Here is a 25,159-nt window from a genome sequence, read left to right as displayed (position 1 = left end):
GAATTCTGAGGCAGTCTTTGCTTTAAAACTCCAAGGTACCAGACAATGCTAACGGATACCATATCCCAGAAATGAGGTATATATTACAAACAGTCTGTTTAAATGAGGAATTTGAAAAGGATACCAAATTGTGGACACTGATCTATCCAAAATATAGGTGATTTTTCTGAGCGAGAGGGGAAACATTGCCACAAAACTGAAAGAAAATCAGTCTGGGAATATGGAGATTGAAAGCACACTTGTAAGATGCAGATGTGTTATCGTGCATGAGATGCCACAAAGACGAATGCTGACGTAAATCTTAAAAGCTCTAGGCAGGATTTCATGGTAATAGTGAAAAACTAACAAGTGAATCAGATCTCTTGACCCAAAAACTGCCCAGAAGGCAGAAATGTCCTTGTTACCAGAGAGTTCAGTTACCAGTCTCTTTTTTAACATAGGGAAAATGCTGAGCCTCAGGATGAACAGGGCCAAGAGAAACCCGAAGCACTGGCTGAGTAGATTATATATCTCATTGTAAATGTGCATGTGGACTACTACTTGAAGATAGAAATAATGTTCGGGATTTTTTTTCTGGTGCAATAGAGCATGTTACAGAAATTGCAAAGGTTAAAAAAAATGTTGTTTCAAATTCTATATATTATTTAAGATGTGCTAGAGTTTTTAGGTAGATCTTTTTCACTTATAATGGTGTATCTGTGCAGTAATATATTCTTGTCTATACTACAGCAAGCAGCCTTTGATTTGTAGACAATAGTCACTGCTTTACTTCCTGAAGTTTTCATTGCCTTGGATCATATTTTCCTGGCAAAGTGAACACTACCATTATATTTGGAAATTCTTCCACAGTGATTTTTTATGAAAAAAATGCTGGTATTTTTTCGTGAACACAGTGACCTAAAGACTGCTCGAGTTTGCATCAATGGATTATATATTGATTCCCTGACACGTTTTCTGTATATCAAATATAGAGAACTATAGCACAAATCATGATAAGTATATAATAAAGCAGTCCCTGCCCCAAGCAGCCTACAGCTAAGTACAGTACAATGTAATAGCTGGACACACAAAGCAAGCAAGGATAGAAGGACATTGTCAGTAGGAAAACCAGGATACACAAATCAACTTGGTGTACAATTTGCAGGCTCACATAAAAGCATCAAGGGTTTCACTAATTAGAGATTTTTTTAACCATGTAAATACACAAGAGCTTGTAATTAGGTCACTTATCTAGTCCTCATTCATAGGCAGTTTACTATAGTTTTGATATGGATTTCAGCCATAATCTGAAGGACAGAATGGTAGCTTTGCAAATTGATTCACGGAATATCCTCCACACATAGTGACAGCAAAAGGGAAGGGGCATAGCTCTTTGCAGAAGAACTACAGTGATAAGCAATGGAAATTGCCATCATTACTGGAACAGACAGGGAAGGCAAATAGGGATAGATGAAAGTTGGATAGGCAGAGGGGGCCAGGTTTTTAAGGTATTTGCAACTATAAAATTACTGTTTACATGAAACACACTGAACTGCGAGGTATCTTATTTTACTGAGGGCCCAAAATCTATCACTCACCCAAAACCTGTGTATTTTTCATATGTTTCAATTTAAATGAAAACTTCAAAGCATAAAGAGATGAAGCAGATTTGTATTGCCCACTTCTAAATAATTTCAGATTGAAGGATATTGGATAGACCTGGGAAATGAATAAAATGTGTGATTAATTCAATCAAAAATTAAATGCTGTCTCTTGTTAGTTGAAATATTTGCTACAATTAAAAGTTCTCAGGGAGTACAGAAGAGAAACATAACATGGCTAAAGTAAACTTCCCATTTAAACAAAAAAAATATTTGCAATTACAGAGTGATAGCAGATAGGCTACTTCTATAATTGTCTCTCATCATTCTGAGAGCTCTTTACTGCTGATAAGCTGAATTTATTTAACGTGTATGAATGTGTACAATTTTATTTACCATATGGGATTATACTTTGTATATTGTTCTTTCACAATCTGTGATGCAGAGTAATTTAATTAATATTAGAAGAGCTGAGTTCAGTCTTAAGTAACAGGCTGGTATTGTATGCTCCGATCAGTTTAATAAGCTGCCAGTAATCATCAACAAAGGATTTTTCAGAGGTTGTAGAAGTAATAGGTTAACAATATGTACAGAGCCAACTTGCCAATATGCTAAGATGCTGAATGAAAAGGAACATATTGATGGAGAATATGTGTACTGGTGAGAAAATAAATAAATGATATTTCCTTATGGCAAGTAGGACAAACATGGAAGAAACAAGATTACCCAGTGCAAAAAAAAAAAAATTAAATTAAAAAATCCCCCCTGCCTAAGAATAACTAAGAAAAACAAGAATATAAATTACTTAAAACAAATTAGAATTAAAAAAAAGAAAAAAACTCCTAGAATTTTAGTGTAGGTGGCAAACAGATCACCATTACTAAAAGAATCTCTCATTTCTTAAAAGAAGATTGTAGAAAATTTGCAGCCACTATGTTTTTTGAAGACCAGCAAAAAACTATAGATAGGAATGGCTTAGGAGGATTTACAGTAGTGCTAAAATTATATAGATTACATAAGAGCAAGAACATATTTCATAAAAGCATTGTGTAATATTCAACCCTCATGTAATGATCAGTTTGTAAGGTGCCATGGCAGAGACTATTTTTCTTCAATTATTCTATTTCTTAAGCAGCAATTCAGGCATCAGTTTCTTTCTGACTTTTTCCTTATTCATTTGCTAGAGATAGAAAAGAAATTACACATTCAGAAATATGTATGCGAGGGTTCTGTTATGTGTTGGTTTAGCATTAAACTTTTCTAAATTACTGAAGATGTAGTAATAGTAAAGGACAGCTGAAACAAAAGCTGCTGCTTGTATTAACCTTTGCAAGTGTATCACATTCTAGTAAAGAAAATCAAAAGCAAAATAATTGGAAGCATAATGGTAGGCAAATACACAAGTAGGTGAACCACAGGAAAGAAAAGTATTTCAGTTTGAACTAGTCTGAAGCAAGTAACAATACTAACTCAAAAGATACTAGAGCTAATAAAGGTAGCAAAACAATTTTACCACATTTTCATTTTGAGGGCATTTGAGAATAACCATTTTCAATCTTAAAATATGTTAATATCTTCTGGTTTGCTTGGTGTTTTTTTTTTAAATCTAGCTTTTCTTTCCCACTTCACATTCTTTCCCTCAAAACTTGAAAACCATGACCTTGATGGAAGAATCTAGAAATAACGAAAGTGCATGGAATCCAGGTCTTTCTGTATAAACGGGAATTATGTGTACAAAAGTGTTTGACTAAATGCACGTAAAGCTTAAAATGGTTATAAAACTTAGTCAAAATTTAGGCAAAGTTCACAAGATTTTTTAAATCACCTATTGGTAAAGAATGCCTGAATGTGACTCTAAAAGATGCAATAACGTTTGTTTCTTTGGTTTATCTGAAAATAGATATAAAGCTGCAACAATTTTAATTCAAAGCATATTATATATACCCAGACAGCAAGAAGGCTACCTTAAATCTGAAGATAAAATGCACTTTAAACTCAAATACAGTGCCACCAGTCAAATCAAGAGAAATCATAAGACTGAGGCAAGGCTTCACACGCGACGGAATCAGGTCCTCTCTGGTTAAAAGGCTGGACACTTTCCACTACAAAGAACTGGACCTAAAATTTACTGCTGCTGTACCTTGTATCTGTTCCCATCTATGTCTCTTTTATTTGAAGTTACCCCTTTTACACCATTCTAACTTACTGTGCATAGAACCAGATGCACCAAACTGCTAACAGGTTGGAGTCAGTAGCTGCAAGGGTGTCTTGCTATAAAATTTTCTTTTAGATTTATAGAACAAGTTCTTAGAAAAGGAGAAAATCAAAATTATTATTACATAGCAACTTTGGGTTTAGAATGGGATAACCCTGTGAAAATGAGTTCCCAGTCAAACATTGTTTCAGATTGCTATGACTATTAAGGGCCATAGCTTTAGCAAGTCACCTTAGTATCGTCAAAGCCAATGTTGTAAAAAATATATATGCATACACCTACATGAACAGTTGATATGATTTGTGTATCTACAAGTCTCAAGACAACATTAAAATATACACTCAGCTTTGAAGACATGTATCTTTCTTGAGTTATCCCTTTGAACACATCATTTGCGTCGTAAAAATAAATCTGTTATATGTCACCTTGCAGCATTTCTAACAAAGTAAATGCAAGTGAATTTAAAAGAAAAAACATAAGAAGTTATTTCATTTGAATCATATTCTAATGATAAAGGAAAGAAAGGAAGAAAGGAGGAAGGGAAGACAGGAAGGAAGAAATTACACACTAACTTGGCAGCTGACATCCATTCCAGCCTCCAGAAGCACCTGTACAACAGCTTTGTGGCCATTACGTGCAGCAAGATGCAAAGGGGTGTGTTTTCTTGTATTACAGTTCATCAGGTTTGGATATGCTTTGATGATCATTTTTACAACACGCAGACGTCCATAAAGTGCTGCCAGATCCAGAGGTGTTTCTAGTTTGTTGTTCCTTATTGTAGGGTCTGTTAGCTCTTCTAACAGAACAGCAACTACTTCTGAATGACCATATTGAGCTGCACAATGCAGTGCTGTTTCATTTTCATTGTTCTGTTAAAACAAAACAAAACAAAAGCTTCAAAAATTCTTGTTTAATCATGAAATAGAACTGTTCAACTTGTATAAATTGCCTCTGTGAGGTCACTACGCAGGCAGGGTTTGCAAGATAATATATGGTAATGTATGTTAAATGCTTCATAATGACTCCACTAAAATTTTACTAAAAATCACAGAATCACAGAATCATTAAGATTGGAAAAGACCTTTAAGATCATCAAGTCCAACCATCAACCCAACACCACCAAGCCCACTAAACCATATCCTGATGTGAATACTTCAGCTTTGTGGCTCTCAAGCAGATCAGGTTGCTGCATGTCCACATTGTTCCAAACCCATTTTTAACAACATGACCCCAAAAAATATGTTGCTCATGATATGCTGAAATCTGCAATACTTCTTGATTCAACTGTTCCTGAAATCAATCAATACTCTGACACTTAAGTCTCTCTTCTCAGTATAACTGGTTTTAAATCATAGCAGTTTGTTATTAGAGCAGTGAAATTACAGAGAACAACTGTGTAATGAAAATGTATCAGGCACAAAGCTAGTTTCATATATCACTATAAAAGTTATTATCAAGACAACAATCAAAGATTGAAAGATAGCAAAATAGCAACTGTAGATACTAGATAGACAGCGTATCGTGTAAACAACTAGTCTTCTCAAGGCTCCAGGGAGATGGACATGTGTGTGTTTTAAGGCATATGAGTATTTGTATGTTGTGAATTGAGTAAGTTTTTGCTTTATAAAGCAATGTCCCCCAAGTCTTTCCCCAAACACTATTTAATAATGTTAATAATAAATAAATACTGAGAATAAGCAGTATCTTCTTGAATTGTTTTCTTCCAGTTCTGCCTGTATACTTGCAATCCCAAACAGACAAATAACTTCAGGCAGAGAGGAAAGAAATAATTTATAGAGCTCTCTGAATTCTATATGCCATCTATATTATTAATATATCTTGTGGAGTCTCTATGAAGCCTGAAATAGGCTAGACACTATAAATTTTGAAAGTATGTACATTGAATGAATCTTCTGAGATATGATTTACAATATATTGTGACAGTTTTGAACATGTTGTAAAAGTAGAAAACCAATAAGCTAATGTGTCATGTAAAGAAATAAAGAATTAATGTAAATTGAGAGAAGATACTAGAGAAAGGTAGAAATATAATTCTAAAGAAAGGAGAAGAGATAACTCTGAATCCATAGGCTGTATTTATCAAGGAAACAAACAAACAAAAAGTCCTCTGGACAGAGAACTGAAAATAATAAAAAAGATTTATCCTTTGAAAGAAAGAAAGGGTGAGAGAATGAGAGAAATGAGGTTTTGGCCTCCTACTCAAAAGCTAGCTAGGGTAAGAAAATCCACATTGCACAGTAATACCTAGAAACGTGGAAAGGGGGAAAACTTTTTTCTCTCTGGTAACAGCATTTCTAATTCTATAATCAAGAACTTAAATCTCAGATTTGTGTTAGTAGTAACATTGCTGTCATTTTCACCTCATCTTGTAATTTAAAACAACTTAGATGAACCTGGGAGACAGAAGAGACAGGTTAATACATTCAGATAATTTAATGTTGCTGACAAACTCTTCAGGTGTCTGCAACACCACACAAGATCGCAGAGACTGCTAAACTGCAAGAGAGAAGCTGGAGAAGAGCCGGGAAGAAAGTGCGAAGTTTCCATTGGCAGACATGGCTTGATGACTAATAAGTATTTGAATCATTGTGCATTTTGAGACCACCACGTCGTCTTTCTCTGTTACATAGACCGATTCAGGTTAAAATATGTACCATCACAATCCTACATGGCCACAATGATCTATCAACTACCTGTGATATGGTTTTTGTGCTCCATTGAATTCTGACATATTCTTTATATGGGACTGGGCAAAGCATTTTTTTTTAAGTACAGTGGTATACCCACAAATCAAAAGCATATTTTATTAGAATTAATTTTTAGATTTTTAATATTTCATGGACAGAACTGCATAGATGAACAGGCAATTGCAGTCTAATTTTGTGTACAGTTACCACAATTAAGTATGAAAATCAGATAATTGCACATAAAATGGACAACTATGGTAATTTGTGGCTACAGTTACTGTATTTACATATCCAATGGAAATAGTTACACAAAGAAATTAGATGTATAACTATATCCACATTCTGTGAGGTAAATAGCAAAATACACTTTTACTATACAATTGTCAAACAGATCTATCTATCTATCTATCTATCTATCTATCTATCTATCTATCTATCATCTATCTATCTATCTATCTATTCAATATCTGCTCATGTTTGAATTTTTTTCAAGCATTTCTGGATAATATATAAAGTATCTGGAATCTTGTGCCAACAGTCTAATATTGTAGTTTAAAAGTACTCTGAAGAAATTTTCAGAGACACATAAAAATTAAATTGGTTATGGCCTTTTTTCCAAAGCGTGGTGACTGGCCAAAAGTTCAGGCACAGATATAGGGACATAGAAACCAACCAATCCAAATCACTGCTGCTGCACAGCAAATTGAAATTTGGTCCCTCTAAATAAAGAATATCCAGCTGAACTTTCATGCAGGGGCATATTTACAGAAAAGTATATCTTAAAACTGCATGGTACATAAAAGCATCTGTAAATCTGAACAAAATGTTATTATCTTCAAATCAACATGGTTGAACATTTTCATATGGTTTGTTTCTTTGCCTTTGCCAAATTAAAGCTACATTTCGGTTAATGACAAATCAAACTGATTCAAAATTTAAAAGAACTAGGTATCACTGAAGTAAAATAGAAAAATCCAACCTGGAAAAACATGATAATTAAATAACCTACACATGCAGTCAGAACAGGCATTGTATATATTGCGTTATCAGAGCTGAGAGGTACTACCTAATTAAAACTTAATAATACAACATCTTTCCCTCTTTAAAATGTAAATTAGTCAACTCAATTCAGGTATAAAAGACAGAATGATTTTTAAGTTTCAAAGAAAGAGTTACAGCTTGTTTAACTGCCCTCTAAATTTATCTGCTTTGACAATATAGTACTACTTACATAAAATAAACCACCTTGGAAGCAAGAGGTTTTACTGAGGAGAGAGGACAGAGTTTTTAAGTAGGTTTTGACAGAATCTGCCATCTTCAAATTTAGGAAAGGTGGGAATGCCTACCAGATAGACACAGTTGGTTCAGCATTCCCAGAGAGACCCCTAAAATGGAGGAGGCTATAACAGTGTATTTCCCGGACTGAAAGAAACATTATCTTCCTCTTCTCACCCCTCACGGAAAGATGGACATGGATGTCTCAGTCAGTGTTATGAACTTCCTCCTTAATGCATTTTCTTATAGAAGACATAAAATAAGAATAAGAAAAAAAAAGCCAACACAACAACATATGGTGATATATTAAGAGTTGAAGTGATGTGATTTCCTTGCTCCCAGAATACTTTTTACTTGTCTTTTGGGCAGACAGAGCTAACCCAGGTGTAACTATTGATTTTAAGGTACCATTTGTACTGATATCTGTAAAATAGCCTATTATTTTGAAGACGTATTTGAAAGACATGAAAAAATATTCCTGAAGAAATTAATAATAATTTAGTACTATTGCCTAAATTTTCAGTCCTTAATGTAAACAGTTGTTTCTGGAGTACAGAAAGTTTAACATTCATTGCAGTGAGCTGTTCACTTGCTATGAAAATACAAATGTCTGCATGCGAGTTACTATTGTGCAATCAGATCTCCAAATCTGATATCCAAGGGCTAAATAATGCATCTAGTGCTGAAGAAAAAGACTAGAATGCTTTTAGAAATTTTAGGTACTTCATTACGTGTTAGAAACTACAAGATAGATTCTAGGACTGAATGAGTCAAGAAAAAGAAAGATCTAGGAATCAGAACCAAGACAGACATACAAAACATAAAACAAAAAGAAGAGTAGACCAATATTATGCAACAAGAGTATAAAACAGAAGTCCCTAATACTCACAGTTAATGATATTTTACCCAAGTAGTTTTTCATATGGTCTCTTTCGGAAATAAGGCAGGCACCTTATAATTCAGCTTTTAACCTTTTATCACTTTCTTCATTATTTGTTACATGAGTCTCTTCATGTGCACGGTCCTGACATTTTCTCGCCTTTCTCTGAATCTATTCTCTTCCACGTACAGCCAGAACTCAGACTTCTGTTGAAGTCTGAAAACTGAATTGTGCCTTCACAGCATTGCATCTGGTCAGTATTGCAGGCTACACTACATCATTTAGCTACTCAGAACGCATGCCACTGCAAAATGTCGAGCATATCTTAAGGTCTGTTCATTAGAGGACAGGTTACTAAATACGTTATAGACACAATTATTGCAGCTTGGAAGTCTGATAGTGAAGAAGTACAGGAGATATCAAGAGAATGATTGGCTCTCATGAATATTATATAGATCCTTGTGAAACCACTATTAACCAGTGGGTATATTTAGGACTTTTACTGCAGAGTTGTGTAGTCCTTCATTTTTGCCAAGCAAATTTTAAAGCTCCTAAAGTCCATGAAAGTACTATACAAGCAATAATGACTCTCAAGTAGTAATTTTACAGATCTTTCCAAAGAATGCTCAACTCCTTTATTATCTAAGCATTTCGATGATGAACTTGAAAATGGAGACTTCCTAAATCACTGAGCCATTTCTTTGTCATGTAATCCCAATGTCAAGCAACTGAACAAGACCTTTTTTTATGAAAAGCTTTGTGCTATTGCCTCAGTTATGAAAGAATAATTTAAGTTAAAGAAGGATGGAGCAATGGGAGAGTTTGAAAAAGTCTATCTATAGCCTCAATATACTCAAGAATAGTCAACTAGAGAAAAAAAAGGTACCAAAAAAAAAAAAAAAGCTTTAATAATTAAAGACTTAAATAGAGGAAAAAATAGAGAAACCATATATCCAGGACAGAGAAAGGAATTATCTCAGAATGTTCTTACTTCATCTATTAAAACAGGAAGGCAGTTTCCTGAGAAATTCCACCAATATAAGTTAATCGTTCTGAAAAAAATAAGGAAGTTTGCCTGATTGATTCCACAAGTAGCAAGTCACTGTATTTAATTACAATGGGAATTAAAGTGCTTTCCTGGATGTCTAGGTCAAAGACTGAACAATGTTACAACAGAAACACAGCCAAGAATGAGGAGAGCTCTTGGGAACAACATTGTGACTTTATTGTCCATTCTTTTTGATGAAGGAAATGGGCTTTTACACAGTGCACAGATTTTTACAGTTTATGTGGAAAAATAACTAATGACATCCTTCTTCTTATGACATGTCATCAATGAACTTGTCTAATTTCAAAGTCATAAAAGAAATAAAAAGCCCATAAATTTCCTTATCAAGTATTCTCTTAAATACAAAGCCAAGCATCAGGATTCAGGCAACCCTAATATTTCCAGATATATTTTCAAAACTAATTTAAAAATCAAAACATTTAAGACAAGACTAAATATTTTCTTTTGTTCTGCTACAACTGTAAATTGTACATAGATGCAAAATTATTCACAATTTTGCTTACATTCAAAAATTAGAAATCTGAGATTTCATACCTATTAAGTATTTAAAAGAAAGTTCTCTATATTGTATCACTGGATGTGTTTCTTTAACTTTGTTGGTTTTTTTTTAAGACCTACCATTCCTGATTGAATTTTTTCTTTCATGAGGTCTTGTCCTGCCACAAAATAATATTCTAGCTATGCCTAAAGCTGTCTGCCAAAAGTCTAGGAATATTTTTTGACAGGCAGACCCCTGATGATTTTTAATACAGAAATGAGAAAGTCTAACTGTAATTTTGAAAAAGGACTACATTTGCACAAGTGTTGCCAAGAAACATTAACGAGACCAAATAAATACAAAAAAGCATTTGGGGAGATAGGATCTTTTTCAGTGGAATCTGAATGAAATTCTGAACATGGCTCCAATGAGTATCAAAAGCTACCCATTGTAGTATGAATGCTGAAATTATGTAGTCAATAATACTAATTATAATTAGTATTAGTATGCAGTCAATAATACAGAGAATTTGGCTACGTGCAGAATCTGAACACAAGTTTAGGCATGGGCAATTGCCAATAAAAGCAAGTCAAGTAATCAGTCAAGTCAGACGTTTTAGTTTATTTAATCTGTTTTAAGCGATACAAGTAGTTTACAATTATTTGCAACAGAAATGTAATAAAACTAAAAGTATTTTACTTAAACTAAAAATATTGGTTGTAAGAGGAGAAATACTGATAAATAACAATTGGGCATTTCCTCCTCCCTGTAACACTACTGTTTCTTTATGTTTCTCTTTAAATCTACAACAAGTTGATACTGAGGTACTGAAATTCTTTATTGCATACTACCCTGTTCCATTGCTATTTTTTCCTTCCTAGTGTAGTTTAAGGCTCTGTATTCTTATCTCTAATGAACACTGCAGTAACAAGTAGTGTTCCTCAAGGGTCTGTACTAGGACCAATACTATTTAGTATTATCATCGATGACATAGACAGTGGGATTGAGTGCACCCTCAGTGAGTTTGTGAATGCCAAACTGAGTGGTGCAGTTGATGTGCTAGAGGGAAGGGATGACATCCAGAAGGACCTTGACAGGCTTGAGAAATGGGCCCATGTGAACCTCATGAAGTTAAACAAGGCCAAGTGCAAAGTACTGCACCTGGGTCAGAGCAATCCCCAATATCAGTACAGACTCGGTAATGAAGCAATTAGGAGCATCCCTGCAGGAAAGGACTTGAGGGTACTGGTGGGTGAAAAATTAGACATGAGCTGGCAATGTGTGCTCGCAGCCCAGAAAGCCAATGCTATCCTGGGATGCATAAAAAGAATTATGGCCAGCAGGTTGAGGGAGGTGATTCTGCCCCTCTACTCTGCTCTGGTGAGACCCCACCTGCAGTCCTGCATCCAGCTCTGGAGCCCTCAGCACAGGAAAGACATGGACCTGTTAGAGTGGGTCCACAGGAGGGCCACAAAAATTATCAGAGACTGGGAGTACCTCTCCTATGAAGAAAGACTGAGATCAGCCTGGGGAAAAGAAGGCTCTGGGAAGATCCTATTGCAGCCTTTAAATATATAAAGAGGGCGATGGATGGAGAATTTTACCAGGGCCTGTAGTGACAGGACAAGGGGCAATGGCTTGAAACTGAAAGAGGGTAGAGTTAGATTGGATATAAGGAAGACATTTTTTATGATTATAGTAGTGAGACTCTGGAACAGGTTGCCCAGAGAAACTGTGGATGTCCCATCATTGGAAGTGTTCAAGGTCAGGTTGGACAGGACTTTGAGCAACCTGGTCTAGTGAAAGATGTCCCTGTCCATGGCAGGGGGGTTGGACTAGATGATCTTTGAAGGTCCCTTCCGACCCAAACCATCCTATGATTCTATGAACCTGTTCTAATGAATATCTTTACCATATAAGAACAATATTATGGCAGATAAAGATGCCATTGTCCCATAAATTAGAGAATACTTAGATTTAGACAGTAATATTTTTTCAAAAAGACAATTTTTGTAAAAGTTATTGGGAAAAATTCTACTGCAAATTACCAGTTTGAATCAAAATCAAATCTACTGACTTCCCATTGAAATTCACCTTTACTTACATGGAAAAAAAATTAAAAAGTAATTCTGTAATTGGCTTGACTACGTTGAATAGATGTTTCTTCACATTTATTGCTGCAATCAGCTCAGATCAAAAAGATTGCTTCTGCACATTTTTTTCTTCTAAAAAGAGTCTAATAAGAGTTGCAGGGCAAATTCTGAAATTCATTATCATCGTCTCTGAATTAAGGGGAGGGTGGGAACATCAAATGCAGAACATGAAAATTATGGCTTTTGCAGGCTACTTTGTACTCCTAGAAGTCCCTGAGGTGTCACTGAGAGAAGTATATAATGTCTGTGCTTCATTTTGATGATTTGGGGAAGTGAGTAAATATGTTAGATGTTAGGCATTTACATATTAGGAATGCATCCTGAACTCTTTTCCTTCACATTTCAGAAGTGTCAAATGGCATTAAGGAAATGTGAGTGTTTTTTATGACAATTACAATTCGATGCACAGACAAATTCTATAGTACATTAAATACACAAATGTATGGAAAAACACATGCTATGTGCATAAAGAAAAACAAGCAGAATCACAAAATAGAAAACATCACCGAGAAATTTTAGAAGTGTTCACATTTTTTCCTGTAAATTTTTCACTATTCATATTTTGTATATATATTTATTAAAAATATATTTTGAACTCAACATTTATTCCTGATGTCATTCACCTTTTTTGAATGTGATTTCCTGTGCTAATACCAAACACTACATATTGACCTATATGTGGCTGTTATTTATTATTTATTTTTTCATAGATTAGGATTTCTTACCAATTTTATAATTTTATGATGAGAGTTGCTATAATAAATGTTTGTGCTACCCAGATGTCTTTACATAAACAAACATGTAAGTAGTTTGGCTGTTAACAGCACACCTTTTTATTGTATTTGGTATTAATTTACTAACAAATCTTGATCTCATACTACCTACTTGATCTTCATTCAATTTATACTTTACATATTTTCAAGTCTTCATCAATGAAATTTAAGCACTTACATGTTTTGTAATTTCACCATTTTTGTAATTTAAAACATAAATCATGTATGTCAGTTAAGACTCTTGTATTAAACAGTGGTAGAATTATTCTTACATGTTAGGCTGTAACCATTTTCTGTGTGTAGAGTCGCCAGTCTACATTCCACCACGCCCATAAAATAATTGTCATTTAATTGTTCACTTCTTTACTATTTTTTTCAGTTTTATGTAATGGGAACAGTAGGGGGCATTCAGAGCTTTAAATACTGTGTATGGCTGGATATGATCCTATGATGCCAGTAAACTGCATTTTAAATGTGTAGAATGCAGTTCAATTAATTTCTATTATACCGTATTAAATCCATTAATTCATGTAATATACATTTATGCATCATGAGCTTCTCATTTATTCTTTGTTGTGTTGTTCATTACTTTCACTTAAGTTTTTAGAAGAATTTCTTTTACCTAGAATTTTAACAAAATAGATGAAAAGCAAAGACGTATTACAAATAAGTTGCAACAATTTTTAAATAATGAACAAAATTATTTTCTTAAACTGAAAGCACATACATTTTTAATGTGAACCTTACCAAAAAAAACCCAGGAAAAATAGTCTGACTTGTGTATATTATTTGCTGTGGTGAAAAAGTGCAAGGAAAAATGGCTATCCTTCTCCCCAACTCTCAGAAGAAAAAACAAGGAAGAAAAATAGGCCAAGATTTCTTATAAGCTGTAGCTTCAGCTCCACAGATCTGAGAGAAGCTATGAGGAGCCACCTCATATAGAGCCTGTCAACAAATAAGCAAAAGCCTCAGAAACCTACAGACTCCTAAGAATGTACAATAGGTATTAGGGTGAGGATGCCACTCTGGTGTTATTTGAGGATATGTGGGTGGAGATGGCATTTCCATGTTATGGATAATATTTGCCTGTGTAGATTACTAATTAGCAGAGGAAAGTCGGTGCCAGCAAAGTGGTCCACCTACTAAAGCTGGCCATTGTCTAGAGTGGAACACCAGGGCATTTACAAAGTCAGAAGAACTGTGTGTGCAGGATTTGAACTTCAAGGTTTTATATGACCAAGATTCCCTTAAGAGACCTGAGGTCCAACATTTCTTGTAAGGGTTGCGCACGCATTTTCCATGAAAAAGATTTTGCATAAAATGCATAAACAGCAGGAGATCTGACAAGACGACCTTTCTGATTCAGTGGGGTATGGAATCAAATGTATCCCTGCTTATTTGCTCCAGTGATCAAATCAGAGAGACTGGATAGCACACCTAATCAAGCTCGAGAATATTTTAGAAGTTTGGATGTATGTGTGGTATTGGGAAGAAGTAGGTTTGAATTTACATTTCTCTTTCTGACCTTACTGAAATATATTTTTCACTATCCCTCTCTCTGAAGTTCCTGCACAGCTTCCAGTTTTCTGTCAGTAGAGTATAAGAAATCTCTTCAAGCAAATGGATAACATGCAATCAGAAAGTTGGTTTTTTATTTTGTTGCAGAAATAAAACTGAAAAAAAGTTCTCCTTGACAAAAGGTAATCCTACAATTCAACTGGTTTTATCCTACATGCAACAGCTGATGAGAATGCAAAAATTCGAGAAACTCCTAATCTGCAACTGAAACCACAGAATGACAAGGTTTTTTTGTATTTTTTCTTGGATGAGTCACAGTATTATAGGATTTCCCAGAAGACTGTCACATGGCAGTATTTTATTACTTTATTTTCCTACATTTCCTGCACTAATACTTGATATTCATATCATAGTTATTATATGGATTCCAATGGCTAAGTGTATAACCTCAAATACCAAATAGGTTATTCAAGGAATGGCATGTCACACGGGCTACGTGTTTGCAATTTATGTCTAACATTTCTTATTTTCTCACAGTTTTCCATCTGGCCACACTAACATAGACACTGAGAGTGCAATTAATTTGTTAGATTGTACTTTGCCGTTTGAGGTGCTGTAGGATACCCTACCTGGAGTCTATCAGCCACTCCACAAGGACATGGAAATTCTGGGCATCCTCTGTCATAGCTTCAGGCCCACACAGATGTCTCAGTTATTGCAGGGCTTTAGAAGGTACTGTATTTCTGTGTTTGAGCAAATGAATCCTACCTTACTTTTGGTCACCTGAATAACCCTGTTGGCTCATGACTAGACCTCTATGGAATAAAACAGTGAATATATAGGCAATGTAGACACTAAAGTTTAGATCTGAATCTGGAGCTGACTCCCACTTTTACATTCCAATAACTTCCTGATAACCCTGTCAAATTCAATAGCTTATGGTTACTACTCATATTTCACAGTCTACTTCCAGTCCCCAAGCAGTTCAGCTGATTATAGATGGTGTCAGGTTTTAATTGCCGCCTTGCTTTCTATTTCTAAATACTAACCCTACTAATGGACCATATAAGAATACACAGAATGAAAACAGGTGTGCCATATGTTTGACAACAGAATAAAATATACTTATCTTGCCCTTACCCACTGTAATACTCTCATCATTTTTTCCTGGTTGTTATGTGTCCTTTCTGCTGCACATGCGTACATGCAATCCATCTGGTTTGTCATTTATCTCTGCATATCAGTTCACTTACAGTACACTCAAAATATCCCAAGAATATTAATTTTATCTCAGAGTTTTTCAGGAATTTGATATGTAATAAAGTAAAAAAGACACAGAGTTTATGCAAATTTGCATCAATAAATATAAGATGCATAGAATATGTCTTCATACAATTTTTCAGAAACAAGTCAAAGGTTTTTTTCATACTTTTAAAATCTAATATCCTTTAGGTCAGTGCCCATCCAGAAGAAAGATATCTGGTATGCTTATATTGGAAGACTTCATCAGTCTTGGAGAAGGAATTATTGAAACAATGGAAAATAGATATCTTTTTTAAATTTGGCTATGAATTTGCCAGACCTAAAGAATATGTGCTACTCTTTTCTGATGATATACACAAATATTTTTTATCACTTCACCTGTTCATTCACTCTGGAGTGTGATGGCCCATGATGGATGAGAATCTTCACAATGTCTACATCTCCTCTCCAAGCAGCCAAGTGAATAGGAAAATAACCTTTATTATCTGCCACATTAGTTGATGCTTCATACTGAAGTAATTTGAGAACTATATCCCTGGAAAATAGGAAGCAAATCTAAAAATTGACAGGAAACTTATTTTATTAAGTTTTTATACAAACATACATATTGCCAAAATTTTTGCCCTGGATATCAGAAAAAAATCTGTATTTCAAGTGAAACAGCTACAAAAATGAAGACCAATCATTTCTAAGAATGAAATTGATAGTAAAACATAGGCAAAATGTCATTAATTGTAATGATTTTTACTTCTTATGAATACCCATCAACAACATTAACATCAGTTCTCTGAATCTGTTTCTTTCAACAGGATCACCTGGCCATGGAATCATTTTTAGAATTTGCCAGTCCAGGCCACGTGCATCTCCCTCAAGACAAACCTTGCAGACACTAAAGGCGGAGAAGTAGTCCTGTCCCCACCATTGCTGAGTTCTGGAGGCAGGAAGACAAGAGGGTAGATTTATGGACACGGTTCTTGCAGTAAGGCTTAAAAGTAATAGATTTTCTTCTTCTTTAAGGCATTATCTCAAAAATGGAGGAAACAATTTAATGATGATCTAGTTAGATATATAGTATCTTCTATGGAATAACTGCTTCTATTTTCACCACATCCAGCTTCCTGAGAGCAGTGAGGAAAAAAGTGACTTTTATTATTTTAATTCTTATTATATTCTTTTCAGTATTTTCAGTGTGGGCTTATCATACATTAAATGAAAGATTAGTATGAGCTGGTATATTGCATCCCTGATTTTTAAGTCTCCTGTACTTACTTAACTTCAAAAGCTAAGCTTAAAAATCAACTGTGCGGTATTATCATTGGTTATCAAGTATGTCAGAAAGTAAATAAATCCTATCTTATCTCTCCATTTGTCTTCTCATAGTTTGACACAGTCAGGCCTCATTAGTTATTATATTAATAGCATCTATGGTCCAATGTGGGCAGTTATACGCACATTTTTGCTGAATATAGAAACACTGTCTCTTATTGATTTGGCTCAAAAAATCAGGGGAGGGAGGTGGGAAGCGAGCTCAATGCAGCCTATATTATGACTGAAAATGAAGCCCTCCATTACAAATTAAGACAGAAGGTAAATCCCAAGGCAACTGTTCTCCCAACCTTTACGGAACCTTATTTAATTGCCTATTGAGAGAAAAATGTGGCAAGTAAGAGTGAATATATCCAGGTCAAAAGAAACTCTCAATCTATGTCTTCAATCTCAATGTCTTCAAATTAAATCACAGAGATACTGGAGTCATCACATCTAAGCTTTGAGAGAAACTTTAAGCTTGATTTTGCTTACTCCTGACAAGGTCAAATAACATGAAAACAATTAAGAAAGAGCAGCTTTAGTATAGAAAGCCTTTTGCTACACAGAAGGTTCCAGAAAAGTGACTCCTGAGAGAAACTTTTTAGTACAAATAAGGTTTGAGAGACCTCTCATGTCATAATAGTTGGTCTTGCAGTAGACACTCTAACGAAGGCTAGATACACAGTGTAGTTTGAAAGGGACAGAAGTCAAAGGAAACAAAAATTTAACTAAGTGGGAGAAAAACAGCAAAAAAACCCTCCACAACTGAAATCTATAGATAATGGACAGTAACTATTGGGAAGAGTATGTTGCAAGGTTCAAGCTACAAAATAGAACCTAGGTTTCCTCCATCCTTCAAAAGAATGCCCTGACACATCACACTTCTCTAGGGTGAGTCTTTTTTAGTGCTCTGTCAGAACTTTCTCACTTTGTACAAAAAAATTCAGAGGAGGAGATACAAGAGTCTTTAGTGCAGTAACATTACTGGGCTAAGTAAAATTTCTTAAGGAGACTGAGATTAAAGTCCCTGCCCCAGATATGACTTAATTACTTCTATAAGGCAGAATAGTTTCAAAAGGAGAGAGAACTATCCCAGAATAACCAAGGAGGAGGGAATTCATCACATACAATGATCAAGCAGGGACTTGCATGTGTGTACAACAAGTGTCCCAGCCTTTGGCTGGGTCATTAAGTCTCATGTTCTCACTTTTCCTGAAAAACTTTGAAATGTCTCAAGTTCATCCTAATGTAAAGTGTGAAAAATTAAAACCCAAAAGTTTTCAAAAGACAAGAACTTCTCCTAAGTCGGAAGGCTTATGTGTCAAAAGATTGTACCCAATATTGATTTTTTAATATTAACTTTCAAATCTGAATCAGAGTGTAAAGCTATTTATTTGTTATTTGAGGTGACTAATGAAATTACAACCACCAGGTGTCTGTCCATTTCTCCTGCTGACAGTGCTACCATTGTAGCAGGATCAGTATGATGGCTTCAATTGCAGGTCCCGAACCATCATGATTTATCATTATATACCTCATGATGTATTTCAGTTTACTTTAATACAACAAGCTATAAATGTGGTAACTGCTACTTACCCTGCTGTGAGGGTGAGGGTTTGGGTTCATAGCAGCCAGTGGCCATTATGACCTTTTCAAAACCAACAGTCCTATCTGCTGCTGCACATAAGTCCACCTCTTGAAGTTCCCTCTGACTCCAGCAGAAGTTTAGCCAACAAAGTGTGTGAAAACACTATTTGGCTTTTGTATGTTTTGGGATTTTATAGTCTATATTGCTAGGATTCACTTCAAATCTCTGGTAGATTCAGTGTTTATATAGCAATATTTTTACTTTGCTAGGTAACTATTGGTTTATAGTCAGTATTAAACATACTAGAACCAGTTTTCATCTATTTAAAACCAGCAATCTTTGCAAGCTAAAGCTTGGGCTTTCGTCAATCAAAAATGTGCAATGGCGCAAGAAGGAATCCATAAACTATAAACAAGAGAAATGTGATTTTCTCCCTTTTTAAAAAAAGCTGAGTTTAATAAACCATATTAAGGACTTAGACCTAATTCCATGTAGGTAAAATATATTAATGGATGATTCTGAACCTTGCTACAGAACCAAAATTTTGGAAAATGTACAGTATCTAATTTAACAGTATTTTAACTTCATTCATTTATTCAGAAACAGAATATCCTCTATTCACCACAAGATTCATCTGGTCTAAAGAAAATATGCAAATCTCTAGAATACAATTAAAGACACAATCTAAAGTTTTAATTTTTCCAAGGAAGAATTGAAAAATTGCAAAATTAGTTAACAAAATTATAATTATTATGGATTCATATGTTATCTTATGGACAGTCCAAAATCACATTAAAGTTAGTGCAAATCACTCTTAATTTCAGTTTGTTCCTTATCTCCCACAGAGAAATAACCCAAAGCCTCACATCAAAATTTTCTTTAGTGAAAATCCAGACTGTTAACACCATCAGTTTACAAACAGGACCAATGGACTGCCTTAGGTGGGGCAGCTCTTACCTTGGTTACAGTGGGGTCTGTCCCACTAGAACTAGAACCCACTCATTAAAATCTTTCTTTCTCATTCTGCCTTAATAACAACATGCACTTGGCAGCGTAATACAATGAAGGTAGCAAGGGGCAACATGTAAGTAACAGCAACTACAACTGCAGTAACAGAGAACGAATTACAGGGTGTAATAACATAATATGGAACAAGTTTTCACTGTTGTTTACTGCCACTTTTATGCCTTAGAGAGTTCAGCTGCACTGGTACGCTCAGAGGGGATTTTGCAGGCTTTCCCCAAGCTTTTTGAGACGTGCGTGCAGTAACTTGGATGGACAACAGGGCAGGAAAAGCTACAAGGTCCCATACAAGGTAATACCTCTTTTTTTCTGCTTTCAGGTGTATAACTACTAAATATTCTTACCATACTATTTTGACATTGATAATGATTAATCTATACTGTCCTTTTGTTTCACAATATTGCTTTCTTAAACATTCAATGCACTATACGTGTACATAAACACACAAATATACTACAAAATTTTCTGTTGCAATTTTGCTTCAGCTAAAAAGCACTAGAGCCACCACTAGCAGTAACAATAATAAATTTAATCAAAATCAAGGAAGAATTTGGAAAAAATAATATTGAATCAATAGCTTCTAAACTGCATTTCCCATTTGTCATTACTACATGCTGATATCAATGACAATGTCAAAAAATTCTTACATTAATATATCCTGTCAGAGATAAGATTATTTTATTAAGTCAGGGCTTGTCAATCTTCTGTGAAAATTTCAGTGATATGCCACAAATTTTTAAGTTACGCAGTTAAATACCATGCTACATAAAAACTAAACGTGAGGTACTTACTTGTGTCCATTTAAAGCTGCATGATGTAAGGCAGTATAACCTGAACTGTCTGTGCAATTTATATTTGGTCCTCGCCAGATGCTGCAAATAAAGCAGAATTGTGAAGTTAATTTTTTGGCTCAGCAAGTACAGAAATGTCAGAAATTTGATGTATAAATAATCTAAAGATCACTGCAACAAGTGTGGTTAAACTTTAGGAGAAAATTTATCTTGAAAAGAACTTAAAATAGCAAATGTCATGTTGATAGATATATAATTTATTTATAAAAATAATTTTACACATTCATCTTTATAGCAGTCATGAACTTTATGTCGGGCAATCTCAAAGACTAATAACTATTCTGTCATTTCAATTAGATCTGTTCTCCCAGTATTACTCTAGTAATTACACTGAGTTTATAATCTGATTTTGCACAACCTTTTTCACAAGTACATATTCATTGACTTTAGGTCAGTTAGTCTAGATTGATACAAATGTAAGGTTAGTGAGAACCCATCATATCCTTTAAAGGTAGAGAAAATTTATTCTTCTTACTTGGGATGTTTTAGCTCCCATTTTAACCAATTATATTTTAAAATAAATTACATATACATAAACCAAAAGTCTAATAATTTTTTTTTGTTATCTTTCTGTATTTTACAGCACTTATTTTATAGTCAGCTTCATTATATGTCCCATGTAACCAGTTCATGATGTACTATGGGCTGTTCACAAAACAGTAAAGAAGATTTTTTGTTTCAAAGTAGAAAAATGTGACTGCTAATATACCAAAAAAAAACCCCAACCCAAAAAACACCCCCACCCTCAAATCCTGCAAATTGGACACCAGAGGCATATTGAATACCAGCAGGTTATATTCTAACTGATACATTTGAATCTCACTATCCTTTGTGGAAGCACTTTTTGTATCCTGTATTACACAGTCATTGACAAGCCATATTTTCCCTTCACTTCATACCTTAGAATGAAGTGTTGCAGTTTAAAGAAAATAATCTGAAGCTAATAGGTTAAAAGAGGTTTTCATATTGACATTTTTCATGATCTACATCAATAAAATGACATGTTATGCTTAACATATGCTTTTTAAGAATTCTTTACTACTGAATCTGTATTTTATTACCTATGGAATATTGGTGTTGCAGACTGATCTCTTTTTCATTGTGTGTGTTTGCATGAGTAATTAGCTCATAAATTTAAGCAGTTGTTTTCCCATAAGTAATACGGCATGCATACAGCATTATTTGTGTGATACATTGTCTTCTGCAGTGAGCGTTATTCTACATAGTGCTGGGTACCTCACCTCTCCCTGTGATTGAATTTCTTGGAAGAACAGTACTGTACTTGGGTACAAAGAAGCAAAAAATGAAGTAATTTTTTTTTAATCTGCTCAGAATTCTACAGATGTTCTTTTCTACAGAAGGCAACTTCAGCTATGAAAGTCACTCTAACCTTTCCAATTAAAAGAAATTATTTTAACTTCATGAAGTAGTAAAAACTGAGTCATCTTCCATACTACACAGATGTTGTTGATATGACAAAGACAGGCTCCCCTTATCTATTGGAAGGAAAGAAGTCCTTATCTACCGATATTCTATAACCTCTTTTATACTTTTGCATAATACCTTATTAGTTATTTTCTTATTTATTGGACTCTACTTTCTTCCTTTGATTTTTACCAGCTTATAGGAGAATGAAGCAGAAAATTGAAACTGGTATAGAAAATAATATTTTAAATACTGAAATAAATAGATAAACAACCAGAATATTAATTTACTTGGGTTTGCTTGCTTGCTTGCTTTGGTTTACAGTTATTAGGATTTGCCTGTTCTTTGTATTTCAAAATGCAAGGGATCCATGAGTTCATATATTACTCATGGTGCCTTAAGCCCTTTAAAAAAAAAAAAAAGCAACCAAAACCTGGTTCTTAGGAAATATTTTTCAACTGAAGCAGTACTGATTTTTTTTTTTTTTTAAGAAAATTTATTAATGATTTTGTAAATACACCTATGTGAAGCTCCTCAGGACACTCAGGTTAGGAGACAAAGGACAAAGGAGAATGTGTAAATCCTTATGACTCAGAGAAATAAGACAGGATGGACAGACTAATCACTCTCAGCTCCCAAACGGTACAGAAAGATATGCTCAAAATCAGAACTTGGTTATCAAACTAAAGAACACAGAAGACATGAGCAGGACTTGGCTGCAGGCATCTTTTTTCCCATGGGCCAGTGCAGAAGTACCCTCCTAGGAGGTCTTGCATTGCTTCAGTACTGCAACATTACAAAATGAGTGCAAGTTCAGTATATACACTGGATATTTATGCTTTAATAACTGACAATCAAATTCAAATTGGACAGTTTGTGAACAAAAATTCTGACACCCTAAAACTCCCAGTTGTGGTGAACAGTTTATCAAAAGCTCTTCCCTTGTAACCAGAATACAGCCAGGCAAAAGTCTAGTGGTGTGTTAGCTCCAGAAAAAGCATCTGACTTCAAAGTAGGCTGGAGAAACAGAAAAAGCCTAAAGAGCCCTTCTTTGGCATCAGAAGCACATACAATATATGAGGAATTATCAAATATATTGATTTATCTGTGTATGAAAACACTTCAATTGGTACTCTGGAAGCAACACTAAGGAGAACCTGGAACAAAACAAATTACCATTCAACCTCCAGAAAAGAATATCTATTGACAAGATTAGCAGCTCTTTAGATTACCGTTAATATTGAATGTTCTCAACACGTTTCTCCTAATTCTTTGATGCAGTCAATAATTAAGCATCTTAATTTTACATGCATCAGTAAGTTAGGATTTTTTTTTCCTACGTACATCAGTAAATTAGGAAAATCCTTCTATCACTTAATGAATATTAAGAAAGTAATTGAATTGACTTTTTGTGCAAAAAAATCAGTTTTCAGTCAACGATGAATTATAACCCTGAATTAAAGCGTGGTCATCAATTAGTTTCTTCCGTTATAACTTGCCAAAGGAGGCACAAAGAAAATGAAGTCTGTTGTTCTACTTACACTATCGCCAAAAGCAGAAAGACCTTCTTACTACAGTTTGCTCTCACTGTGAACAAAGAATACTGACCTTTTGAACTGATGTCAAATATTAATTCAAAATACTCTTTACTTGGTAAGAAAAGTAACATTTTTTCTTTTTTATGAGCTGAAGATAATTACATATAAAGGGTATAATTTCAAAAGTGATATGAAAATGACACACTAAAGAAAAAGATGGTTAGTTGATTGATTTGTTATTTTGCTGTGCTTTTTGCCATATGCAAAAAAATAATTGTGAAGTGGCTGTTGCTATACACAAAAGCAAGGAAATCAGACGGTAATTCAGCTAGTCTTCATCAGACAAGCACACTCACTATCAACAGTACAAGAACTGTGCATACATGCACAGAATGTCCATCACAATTTTAAAACTGTTTACATCGTATTTCTCATATTTCCAGTCTCCAAGTCTAAATATACTTGCATTATATTATTATTATTGTATTATTATTATTATTTCATTGTTACTTCACTATCCATGCACTAATATTTATGGTCTTTATATGTTAGTTTCACCAAGGCAAAAGTATTTTGGTGAAACAATGATAAAAGTTTTTAAAAGCCTGATGACATCAGTGTCTGTCTGCCCATTGGTTTCACTTAAACCTTATCTGACAACTGACTGGTAATTCTCTTTGGAATTTATTTCTTCTCTGAAATGAAGCAGCAAAGAAGAGGATGACACTGTCTGGATGGAATCAGTTCCTCCAGAGGAGAGGGACAGAGCATGGTGTTCGTGCCTGCATATTTTAGGGTCTAAACTCTACTACTCTAGATGCTGAGAGAGACTTAGCACATGCCTAGTCCTCATCCCTCCCACTCCTCTCCCCACCTTCTTTCCCAGATCTTCAATATCCTTGGAAGGTCTTCATAGAGATCTTTTGGCTCTTCAGGACTATAAAAGTAGTGAACCATGTCTTGCCAGGTCAGTTTTAATAGTGGGAAATCCTAAGCTTCATCCTGTTCCCATTGATGTCAGCGGCAAACACCAGCCAGCTCAGATAAATCTAGTTTCCTTATTGTTCCTGTGTTCCATAGAATAAATACATATTACAGGAATTTGTGTTGTTCTGAGCCTAATCCTTCCAAAATGTCCATTTTTATTGTTGTGAATCTGACAGAAACACATTGCCTAAAGTTATTAGAGCACATAGCCAGGCTCCTATATTCATTAGTGTTCTGCCTACATTCATATACATTTCCAGTCATGTAAACTGAGCATACACAAAATATATGGACAATTTTACACAACATTTTTTGAAAATGCAAACTTCTACACAGTAATATGTATCATCAGTTATTCTGACACAAAATAATCATTTTACTTATTGTGAACAGCAGCAAAATAGCTCCCATTCTCTATTTTATGCATAAATAAATCAAACTGACAACGTTGCTCTAACCTATATAAATTAAATAATGTTACTTATCAAATATAAAAATGTTTCATTTTAGTAAATGTCATTATTTTT

At 34.5% G+C, this 25,159-nt stretch overlaps 1 protein-coding gene across 1 annotated transcript in view; it reads right to left on the bottom strand.

Moving 5' to 3' along the window:
- LOC104617032 (ankyrin repeat and sterile alpha motif domain-containing protein 1B-like) overlaps nucleotides 1-24,602 on the bottom strand; it is a 232,815-nt gene extending 208,213 nt beyond the window's left edge. The window contains exons 1-4 of the mRNA XM_010282242.1: nucleotides 24,520-24,602; nucleotides 20,623-20,703; nucleotides 16,291-16,447; nucleotides 4,368-4,664 (exon numbers count right to left, since the gene is read on the bottom strand). Of these exons, the coding sequence (XP_010280544.1) occupies nucleotides 4,368-4,664; nucleotides 16,291-16,447; nucleotides 20,623-20,703; nucleotides 24,520-24,602 (618 nt within the window). The remainder of the gene's footprint in view (nucleotides 1-4,367; nucleotides 4,665-16,290; nucleotides 16,448-20,622; nucleotides 20,704-24,519) is intronic.
- Nucleotides 24,603-25,159: the final 557 nt, after the last annotated feature.

The sequence above is a fragment of the Phaethon lepturus genome, unplaced genomic scaffold, assembly GCF_000687285.1.
Source record: "Phaethon lepturus isolate BGI_N335 unplaced genomic scaffold, ASM68728v1 scaffold1722, whole genome shotgun sequence".
NCBI classification, from domain to species: Eukaryota; Metazoa; Chordata; class Aves; order Phaethontiformes; family Phaethontidae; genus Phaethon; species Phaethon lepturus.
Note: the sequence above shows the minus strand (reverse complement) of the source record. Positions and strands in the feature narration are given on the sequence as shown.